At 34.3% G+C, this 12,069-nt stretch overlaps 1 protein-coding gene across 3 annotated transcripts in view; it reads right to left on the reverse strand.

The window, feature by feature from the left end:
- Positions 1-12,069, reverse strand: part of LOC107571150 (protein TANC1-like) — a 137,888-nt gene that overhangs the window by 89,867 nt on the left and 35,952 nt on the right. The window contains exon 2 of one of the 3 annotated variants that reach the window (XM_016257439.1): positions 2,285-2,369. The exons of 1 other annotated variant lie outside the window; for it this stretch is intronic. In XM_016257439.1, coding sequence (XP_016112925.1) covers positions 2,285-2,342 — 58 coding nt within the window. In that variant the 5' untranslated portion in view covers positions 2,343-2,369. Of the gene's footprint in view, positions 1-2,284; positions 2,375-12,069 lie in introns of all 3 variants that reach the window. One more of the 3 variants, XM_016257438.1, reaches the window with a different exon arrangement.

A 12,069-nucleotide genomic window follows, 5' to 3' on the forward strand; every position in this document is an offset into this window, starting at 1 on the left:
GATAGGGTGAGTGGGGTTGGGGAGAGGGGGGGGGGGGGGGGGGGGGGGGGGGGGGGGGGGGGGGGGGGGGGGGGGGGGGGTATGTTCCTGCAGAACAATCAACCACTTACAGTTAACACTGTGCTTTTGTTTTTCTTTAATATCACTTAGGCCTATATTTAAGATATCTGAATGGTCATGCTGTTTCAAAACTGTGGATAAACAATTATATTGTCGTTTTAAATTGATGATTTATGATTAGTAACAAGGATGTGGAATAACATTTTTAAACCAGACAGAAAACAATGTGTGCACTTTTTATGCAATCAATTAAAAAAATACATCAATAGAATTATTAAAATAAATATTAGTTGCAGCCCTACATTTAAAGGATGACTCCTGAGAACATCAATTCAAGAAAACCACATTCAAACATCAGTTCAATACAGTAGTCACTCCTCTGCACTGTACACACACAGTTCATTTACAGAAGCGACAACCGCACAAATTCACAGGAAAAAAATAAATGAATAAATCACACAAAGACCTGGAGGCAGAGCTACAGTATTCTGAGCCAATTAGCGGAGAGTTCTACAATCCCATTCATCTCTACACTCTTAAAAATAAAGGTGCTTCAAAAGGTTCTTCAAGCGATGCCATAGAAGAACCATTTTTGGTTCCACAAAAAACCATTCAGTCAAAGGTTCTTTAAAGAACCATCTCTTTCTTACCTTTTTGTAATCTGAAGAACCTTCTTTCGCCACAAAGAACCTTTTGTGAAACAGAAAGGTTCTTCAGATGTTGAAGGTTCTTTATGGAACCATTTAGACAAAAAGGTTCTTCTATGGCATCGTGAAGCCCCTTTTTTTTTTTAAGAGTGTACTTGTGTGCCAGCAGCTTGGCACAAAAGTAAAAGTTCACCAAAGCCTTTATTCATAAAGGAGAGTTCCGTCAAAGCTAACATGTCACAGCCTGATTTGAAATAAAGCTTTTAAACTATAAAAGCGGCCCTGGACAACAACAGACACAAAACAAAAGCAATGGCCTCACATGAACGTGGCTTTATCATTTTCCAGGTGTCAATTATCTACAGTTTGTCTGAACCCTGGGGCTCTGTTCTAGTGAGCTAAGATGCTGTCTACATAGTAAGCTGCTTTCTAAAGCAGAATAAGCATAAAAAATACATACAGTGGGGGAAAAAAGTATTTAGTCAGCCACCAATTGTGCAAGTTCTCACTGACTAAATACTTTTTTGCCCCACTGTAACATACAAATGAAAAACAATTATTTTTAATTAGACTTAGATTATTATTTATCAATTGTTTTCAGTACTGACTACAAAACATTTACTAATTGAATATATTTATATAATTTATAATATATCAGTACATTATATAATATAGTATGTGTGTGTGTGTGCGCGCATATATCAGTATAATATATAATATGTTTTATGATGTCTTTAATATTTGTTTTATTTCTGAATATCTATCATCCTTTTTTTTTTTTTTTTTTTTTAACTATATAGTGGAAATAAAACACTGAAAGGAAAAAAAAACATTTTAATATGTGTTGTATAAAAATTATGAAACAATTTTTCACAAATGACAAAGGTTTATCCGTTTTCAAATACGTATAAGTTATATTTCTCATGCCTCTTCTGCAATTTTAGATCTGCAAAAGAGTCATGCAATGCTGCTTTATAATTTTTCCACTTAGAAACCATCATATTTATGCTCCTTAACTTTTGAAAGAGTCTTGATGTTTCCTATAATGCCTTAAAATGCTGCCTACACAGGCAGCTCACAAGGTTTCGAGCAGAGCCGCTGTATTTGGGTCTTCTATCTTAATTCCTACTTTTCTGTTGAGGCCAAATCACCATAAATATTTCCATAGCAACATCCCATTATCCCAGGGAATTCAAGAGTACACATACACACACACATCTCCTCCTAATTCACCCGGAGAATTAAGTGCTCTTGCACACCTGTTTCCACAACAGTGCCATAAACCAGAAACCACATCATAAATCCCACACTTTGATCAGCTACATGCTGACAGATCTCTGATGCATATCAGCCACATGACATCAACCTCAGGCTTCCCCAAATTCATGTATTGCCTCAATTAGCACATATTTACAAGTCTAATATCTTGATGTTGTATGAATCAACAAATTAGCTGCAAAATGCCTCACTGACTCATTGGCATCTTCTGTAAAGAAATGTTGTTTGCAAGGTGGAAAAGCTCCTAAATTTTGGTAATCAGAAATTACAGGTACAGAATCAGTTTCATGTGTTCATACCTGTATCCTTCTTATTTTTCCCGCCATCTCTGCTCTTCTTCAGCATGGCCTTGAACATGACGTGACTCCAGGAATCCCTTCACGACTACACTGTGGAAACACGAGAGATTTCATGCTTCACATGAAGCAGCAGGTTCATACACAGTTGCTTTGGTCAAATCAGAAGTTCTTGCAGTCTAGAGTTACACTCCAGCCGAGAGAAAATTCTCCACAGAAATCTTTGAAATACATAATGCATGTCAGTGTTTCTTTGACTACGTGCTCTTTAAAATCCCAGGGGTTGATTTTTATTAAAACTAACAGATTTACACTTTCTTTAAATGAGGACACATTACTTTTAACGTCACAAAAATGTAAACAATATCACTGCCCAGATATTCTATAAAGCTGCTTTGAAACATTTGACTTATAACTTACACTGCAAAAATGTGGTACAGACACAATTTTCCATCAGAAATTGCTAGTGAATTTTACAAACAAACAGCAAGCAATACATTGGATTAAATGTGAAATACTGAAGTAGTAAAATTGAAATAGCATTTTCTTGTCAAAGTACTCCAATAGTCTTATTCACAACTTTTTTTTACAGCATAGAAAATTTGTATTACTAGCTACTTGTCAAAGGTCTTTAATGTGTTTGATTTACAAAGACTTTCAATCTTAAAATATTAATATTCATGATAAAAATAAAACCTACGGTAATCTAAACAAAAAAACTAAAATAAACAAACCTTAAACACGAATAATTTTAATATTTGTGGTGTGAAAATGCTGGGGGGAAATTTTACACAAATTATGAAAGTCCTTCAGAAGTGGTGTCACTTCCAAGATGACCAACAATTCTGTCACTTTCTTAAAAATTAATGTACTGGTTTACCAAGATGACAACTGCGTCAGTGAGGAGCTTGAGATGAAGTATAAGATATGTGATTTGTGTTTAAAAAAAACACAAATAAACGTTAACATCACTTATGAAGAGAATATTTTAATTGTACATCATTTTCAATTAAGATGCTTTGTTGCATCCTCATTTGTAAGTCACTTTGGATAAGTATCTGCTAAATGAATAAATGCAAATGTAAACTAAGTAATTTTACCAAATGTCATTCCCACAACAAAACGTTATCAAGTTATCAGTTGATAATTGAATACGTGACAGAAAGTGATGGTTCAGAACCAAAAAAGATCAAACCAACAGAATTATTGTGTGCATGTACAGTATGTCCACATTATTAATAGACTAATCACATAAACGAGTGTGTGTGTGGAGAATGTGTTTCAACAGAGTTTATTTTCTAAAGGTCCACAGGGCCAAAAAGTGCTCATAGTTTAAGAAATGCATTTAAAAAATGATGTTTTAAAAAAAGAACAATCTAAATAACTTCTTGTATATTTTATTTCTCCATTTGGCCAAATTCTGGGATTTTTCCCACAGTCCACCCACTGTAATGCGTGATCGCTGTGGGCCGGCATGGAAAGAATTCTTCAATATTTGCACAGAGCGGCTCTGCTCCACTATCTTGTTATTCCGGAAAACAAGCTGTTGGATTCCCAGCATTCCACATATAATTGATGCTAAATGACTGAACTTGGGCTTGCCGTGCCACTTGTCATGATAGCGCTGAGGTTCCTTCACCTCTTGCATGTTGTTTGTCAGAATTAGCAGCACGGGTCAAATGCATTACAACACGTCTATTTATCTGGTTAGACTGTTTCTGCACTGTAAACTTCACTCAGGGTGCGATGGCAACACAGAATAAAACATTTTTTAAAAAGGTAATTATGACTCCCAATTACAATGATTTTTGTGTTTATATCTCGCAATTTCAAATTATAAACATTATTGAGAGTTTCAGAATTGTGCATCATAAATTTGCAATTGCTAGTTTAAATCTCGCTATTTTTGCTTTTTTTATCTGCAGATGAGTTTATATCTCACAATCCTGTCTCGTGGTCCTTTGCCGATCCCTCACCCCTCTCCCCACTCGATGCTTTCCTGTCAACTCTATACTGTCCTGTCCAAATAAAGGCTTAAAAAAATCCCATAAAAAATAATCCTAAAAAATAAATATCTAAAAAATAATTCTGACTTTCCATATTGCAATTTTGACTTGTTTTATCTGAATTGAGTTTAAAATTCTATTTTTGTTTGTTTAGTTTTTTGCAACAAAAAAATAAAAAAGTAATTGCAACTTCATCTCAATTCAGACTTTTACTTTTCAGAATTGTGAGTTTACATCACATTTCTGAGTTTATATCTTGCAATTCTGAGGTTACATCTCGCGAGTTTTTTCCTCAAATTCTGACTTTTTTCTTAGAATTCGGAGTTTACGTCGCAATTATTTCACAATGCTCACTTTCTTCCTCACAAATCTGTGTATATCTGACAGTTCAGAGTTAATATCTCGCTCTGATAACTTCTTTCTGCAATACTGAGAAAAAAGTCAGAATTGTGAAAAATATGAACCGAGATAAAAAGTCACACTCACTTTTTTTTTTTCTTGTGGCAGAAACAAGTTTCCATATGGTGCATCTTGCAGCTAGTTTGTGTAAATTAAACAAGCAGGTGACTAATTAAAAACACATCAGGTGCGTGCAACATTATTATTACTACAATTGTATTTCTTTTCAACAGAAAAATGAATGCTTCACACATTAATTGATCTCATATTCTGTTCTATGCGTTTTATTTCTGCACTACAAATGATATTCTCATCGCCTCCTCTGAGAAAACGGCCCTGCTTCAATGACTAGAAGAGTGAAATATAAAGTGTGCCTGACAGCTCTGCTCAGATGAGACGAAACAAGGTGAGGGGTCTGAATCTGGAGCCGTGCTGAACTCACAGCGGAGGCCACAGCACAGAGATCAAGCATGAAAAAAGCCTGCAGGTCCCTCCCCAGGAGGCAAGCGGCCGGTCCGATGCACATCGATCGCAGCTCTTGGATGAGAAGGCCTGCTGCGGCCTCATCCAGAGTGAGAAGTCAAAAGTTGAGGAGAGAGACCCTCGACACGGAGTACAGAAGCTAAGTTAAAAAGAAACACTGGACCCCACAAGAGGTAAACAAATTGGGTTCACACTGCTTATCTGGCTGAAAACTAGCATCTGCGGGCAGCTTTGTTGTTGAGTTTAACGTGCAAGGGTCAAAGAGCCCAAAAAAGTGCTGTAAATAAGCTTGAATATTACTGCAGACAGCTTGCACAGCACAAATCTTATGAAACAAAAATCTCAGAGTTAAGCTGTAAATGCAATAAATTATTCAAAAACACAAAATCAGTTTCAAACATTAAAACCAGAACAGGGCTCTATGGATACTTTTCTTTTTAGGAGCGCTTGTGCTCCTAATTAAAAAAATTTAGCACCTTCTAATCAGTAATCAAAAATTCTGATAAAAAAATTAACCTTCCCATTACGAGGTGATATTTGACTCAAAAAAGTGATTTATAGGGAATTTTGTTTTTACCTTTGTAATGGCATTTTTCTAACTTTATTAAAAGTATGTTCTCTTTTATGTCAAAATCAAAAAAAAAATATTTAAGCTTTTTAACATTTCTAATTAAAACAACAGAATAAAAACAAGTAGAATAAGAATAAGTTACCAAATACGTCTGTGATACATTACTCAACACTGCAGTTACGTATATTAGAACCTTTGAAGCTCCCTCAGCGCAAACACAAATATGCTGATCGGGTCAGTCGCACAGGTGCTCCTAAATATTATTTCATAGTCGCACGCAGTAGCTTTCAGTCGCAAATGCGACTGAAATGGTCGAACTGTAGAGCCCTGCAGAAATATACTTTACTTTAATTCAATAACGCAGTTGCCAGTGCTTAACCAGCATACTGCACAAATTGTTTGTGCAAGTAACAAACCTTGGTATTATAATAAATTAACTTCAAATGTCTGTGCCAAAACCACTAGTTTTATTATACAGACTAACTAATTTACAGATTTTTTTTTTCAATTTTACACGCTTCCACCTTGAATGCAACTTGCGTAATTTTTTTGTAGTAAATCAACATTGTTACAAATTGCTCATTGTTATTTTACAATGCATTAACTTAATTAAATTAATTGAAGTGATAAAGAAATATTATACCGCCACAATAATGCCTATTATTTTACTATAAAATGTAAACAATTAAATAATATTTATTATTATTATTATTATACAATATTTTATAATAAAATAATAATAATAATATTTTACTACAAAAAAATTTAATCAAGTATTTAATAAATTAAAACGTTATAATACAAATCTTAATATAATTATTATAAATATAATTATTTTACAGAACAACAGTAAAATTTAAAAAACAAACATTTATGTTTTATATTTGTATTTTCACAGATTTACGCAATTCACATGGGTTATACTTTTCAGGTCGTAAAATATGGGAAAATCACATCCCTGCTATATGGACTGCTATTAAGTATTACATTAAAGAAAATGAATAATAAAGTGAACAACTGCGTGTTTGTGTGGATTATAGATTCATAATAAATTTATCGAAACATACTCAAGACAAACTCTGAATGTGATCTGTCTGCGTATGAGCTTTTCCATCGTGGCAGTTGTTCCTGTTACAGGATAGTGAAGTGAACCTCCTAAAAGACTCAAATGTGCAGCACATGCAAGCAATTACAGCAGCGCGTCTCATTCCAGACGAGCTCTCTCACTCCATCCATCTCTGAAGCAGCAGCTACAACCAAAACAGCAGCAGCCAGATTCAAGAAGCTGCGAAACGAATGAGATGAGAGAACAGGAATTCTGCCACCTTCACAATCTGTATAAGTTGAGCTGGGTGACATATGCCAAAAAATATACCTTGCATTATTTTTCAGCCTTCTGACAATCTTTGATATTTATGTATCTTTCTTAGAAAAGGCTTAAAACTAAGGGTGAAAAGAAATCTGGAGTCTTTCAACAGAAACCCAGTAGATTCAAAATATTCAAGAAAAATATAGTAAAAAAAACACGAGTTAAAAATAATCAAGGCATGTTTTTCCACTGAATATTAATATATTTCATTATTTTTTATTATATGCACCAATATAGCAATACAAACAGCCATATTTGTACATAATTTTACTATAACATTTTAATATTTGAAAAATGCCACAAAGATTTTAATAAATCATTGAATCAGAGCTTTAAATCAATTCAGTGAAACAGACAGATAGAACAGATTCAATTAAAATAAATTTCAATAGTTTTTTCCAACTGATAATATTTATATATTAATAATCTAAATTGGTTTTTATTTTTACATTTTACATTTTCATTTTAAATTTAGTTTTAATAATTTTACAAATTTTGTTGTTTCATTTTGATTGTTTTTTTTCTATATAGTTTTTAATCATTTTTATTTCAGTTTTAATTATTTTAGAACATCAAGTTAAACTAAACGAAAATAAGAAATGTTTCCTTGACAATTAGAATAAAATAAGTTAATTTTTTATATATATTTTTATTTTCAGTTTATATTTATTTTATTTCAAGTAACAACTTTTTTCCCCTTTAGCTTTGGTATTAGCTTTAGTTTTAGTTAACTATAATAACCCTACCCTGGTCGACCACTGGTTCCAGAGCAGATTTAAGGTCAGAAGTTTCTGAAGGGTCTCAAGACTGAACCATAAAGACTGATAGCAAGAGGTCCACAAATCCTGTCATCGCTTCCCTCACATCTGATCCGACCCAGGAATGAAATTAAATCAACATGTGGCACTCTGACTGAACAAAGACTTCAGCAGAACAATCTCAAGTGTGCAAGATGAAGATACCATGTCCTGAGGAATGGAAAAAAATCTCAGGGCAGTTCCACCGGACTATCTCCACAGGAACGAGCATGTGGCAGGGTTACAGGTAGTCTGGGCTCTATAAAGCTGCTTTATCTCACTCTCGTTCTAAAGGGGGTCTTACTGCTCCAATGACTGGGCTATCTGCATTATCTCTCTAAAGCCGACCCTCGGTGGGCCTCTCAGCACCCCATTACAGACTGAAGCAGCCACAGAGACCATGAAAGTCACTAAACAGCAGAGCAAAGGAAAGCACCCTGGTTTAAAGGTGAAGTGTATCATTTTAGCACCACTAGTGGTGCCAAACAGAACTGCAAAATCAACTGTTGTCAAACAGGTTTCCCAAACACAACCACAAATTAATTCAGAAGTTGACATGTCAGACCAAACAAACAAACAGCAATATTTTGAAAGAGTTGCAGTAATATTTGATTAAAAATAAAATAAAATAAAATAAATGCAAGTTTAGTATAATTGTGCAATAAAATTCATACTTAAAAAAGAAATAAAAATGAAATAAGAATTCAACTAAATTAATTTATAAAATAAAAAAAAAACTGGAATCATATACATGTATAACAAAAATGTTGGATATTGATCACCTAGTATTGGATGTTTCTTTTTGACTGGTGGTGCCAAACAGAACTGCAAAATCAACTGTTGTCAAACAGGTTTCCCAAACACAACCACAAATTAATTCAGAAATTGACATGTCAGACCAAACAAACAAACAGCAATATTTTGAAAGAGTCGCAGTAATATTTGATTAAAAATAAAATAAAATAAATGCAAGTTTAGTATAATTGTGCAATAAAATTCATACTTAAAAAAGAAATAAAAATGAAATAAGAATTCAACTAAATTAATTTATAAAATAAAATAAATAAAATAAAAAATGGAATCATATACATGTATAACAAAAATGTTGGATATTGATCACCTAGTATTGGATGTTTCTTTTTGACTATTTTAATGGTTGTAGATGACTTTTGCCCACAAACTAATTAACTTAGTTAACTAACCCTAACTAGTTAAATAGTAACTAACTAAGCTAGGTTATATAAAATATTTAACTCATTATGATGACTATTTCTTAAATATCACTGTCCAATTATAGCGATCCCACCTCTATTAAAAACACGTTCTCATCTCAACTAATCTCAAAAATAAGAGTTATTCATATTTAGCACTTTACACTGAAAACATCTGGTGTAGGATTTATTTTAAAAACTTTTCACTCAGAAACTGCTAGTAAATTTTACAAATAATTGGTGTTAAAAAAAACACCCACACACACACACACACTAGGGTTGGGCCGATAGACGATGCCATCGTCCATCGCCGATGGCTGATAGACATCACGATGTTGAGCCGGCATCGTGATTCCCCCCGCAATCCACCGCGTCCCAATACCGTGTTCGGAAAGAAAATTACGTGTACTACGGAACACCAAAAAAAGGAATAAATACGAGATGGGAGGAAAATATGTATTTCAATACTTTCTCTCGCAGTTTTATCATTGGGTAATTATATTGTATATAAATTGCGAGGATCAGAGAGCCGCTTTTATGCCTGGCATTGAAACTGCTTTTGAATTAGGGCTGAAACGATTAGTGGACATTATCGGCAACGTCGACAATAAAAAATTGTCGACAAATATTGTTGTTGTCGAGTAGTCGTTTGATCTTATATGACCTAATGTTTCCCAACCGGGGTGCCGTGTAAAAAAAATCATTTTTTAAATATTTTTAAATTGCTAAAATGTTCAAAAAAGCATATATTATATAATATCCATTTCTTATGTCGCTAATAATTAGAGATGCACCGAAATTCCGGCTGCCGGAAATTAGTTCACCGCTCAGGTTTCACGTGGTGTGATGCTCTGCGTATTATCCCGCTCTATGCGTGTGCGCTCCACTCATTTACCGTTCATTAAAGCCCTGCACGGGCCTCAAATTTAGGCCCTAGCCCGAGACGCTCAGGCCCTAGCCCGGCCCGTGTCCGACAGCTTATCAGAATTACGGCCCGAGCCCGTCTTTTTCCCCCTTCTCCCAAAACAGCTTATACTACTGTTTCAGCTATTAAAATAGTTATTACATTTAGTTTCGTTTTTTGCATTTAAAATTCGGGGCCCATCAGGCCCGCGCTGAAATGCAGGGCTCTACCTTTCATGCTCATCGAAATAGCAAAGTCCACTCAAAAATCTAGCTGACAGGAAACATCCATGTAGTACAGTATTGTTTCTGTCTGCAATAGCCCTACTGTGCTGTAACATGGTGTGGTATATGGGCAACTCTGGAAACACTGCCCTTTCATTCATTGATCTGCTAACCGCTATGTTATGCTCATGTGTCCTCTGATAATAATAGCTTTCTTGGACTAAACATTATTTGGATTAAAAAAAAAAAAAAAACGAAATCTCTTACTAGTCCTACTGTTAGACCTACCTGAAAAACTAAAAAGCAATTTATTTCATTTTTAGGCTTATCATTTTTTATTTGTGCTATCTCATGCTACTGCAACAAAATTACCCCACTGTAAAATCAAAAATATATTGAGTGAGCAAAAATTTGTGAGATTTTAAAACGCATCTGATTACAGTGATGTGGATGTTTGCACGAGCTCTGCAGTTCTTTACTCCAGTAAAGTCCAGTCACGTCACATTTATTTATTTAGTACTTTATGCAATAGATAGCCTTAAATCAAGCAGCTTTACAGTATTAAACATGAAAAACCAAAGTCAGTGTCGCTTTCAGTTAGAATTACAGCTTGATTTTCTGTTATAACGCAGCTCTCCAGTGTGGAGCTAGCTAATGATAAAATCTTTTTATTAGTGGGGGGGAAAACGTTTAATTAAAGTGATAGTTTGGTTTGCAGAGATCAAAGCTTGATCTAGCTCAGGACTGTTTTGATTATCATAACCCTATAAGGTATTTTAAGAGAGATTGTTGTGAATAAAATAGTTTATCGAAAAAAAAAAACGTCTCATCACTTAACCTTTATTTAGTTTCTTATCCATATGACTTACAAAAAGAGATTTTAGGCAGAATGATGTGTCATTCAGCTACATTCTCATATAGCTAATTAAATGGTGAATAAGAGTTTCTCTTAGGGCTGTGAAATTAATCACATGCGATTGTCATGCATGTCTCGTCAGTAAAGCCGGTTCCGTGATTAGTAGTAAATCTCCATCATCTGCTTTCAGATGGAGCGGCATTTACTACACAGAGCCATAGTTCACTGACAATTAGGCAATATCGCGTTCATAACCGCAGATGAATTGCATTCGATTATGAACGCGATATCGCCTAGCTTGTCAGTGAACTCTGTGTATTAAATGCCGCTCCATCTGAAAGCAGGTGATGGCGATTTACTACCAATCACGGAACCGGCTTTACTGACGAGATGCACATGACAATTGCATGCGATTAATTGCACAACTCTAGTTTCTCTGCCATCTCATTTTGTGTGCCAAAATATTTATTTGAATAAATTAATTGTATAACTGTAATTAAATAATATGACATTCAAAAGCTGAAGTGATTACCTTAATTGAATTGTTAGAGTATAACTCAATATTTTAACGATGAATAATTTTAAAGATGAATAATCAAAAAAATGTCTACTGATTAATCAGCTAAATAATCGATGATTAGTCGATTAATCGTTCTAATAATCGTTAGATTAATTGATTATCAAAATAATAGTTTGTCGCAGCCCTATTTTGAATGCACGATTGCTTTTTAGTTTCACTTTCGAGATTCGCGATCGCACGTACTCTGTTTATACTATGGAGTGGCAGTACTTACCACACATTTTACAAGATTAGATGTTTGTCAGTGGTGCTGAGGATCTGCAAATCATTCGCCATCGTACTCCGTCATCTCTCCTAACTCTGTTTATGTGGTAAGTGAAATTATAAGTACTGTAATGTAACAGGCAACTGTTAGCCAACGTTATTTGTTTTCTGTGCCTTTCTGAAT

The sequence above is a fragment of the Sinocyclocheilus grahami genome, unplaced genomic scaffold (genome assembly GCF_001515645.1).
Source record: "Sinocyclocheilus grahami isolate Dianchi unplaced genomic scaffold, SAMN03320097.WGS_v1.1 scaffold1554.1, whole genome shotgun sequence".
Classification (NCBI taxonomy): Eukaryota; Metazoa; Chordata; class Actinopteri; order Cypriniformes; family Cyprinidae; genus Sinocyclocheilus; species Sinocyclocheilus grahami.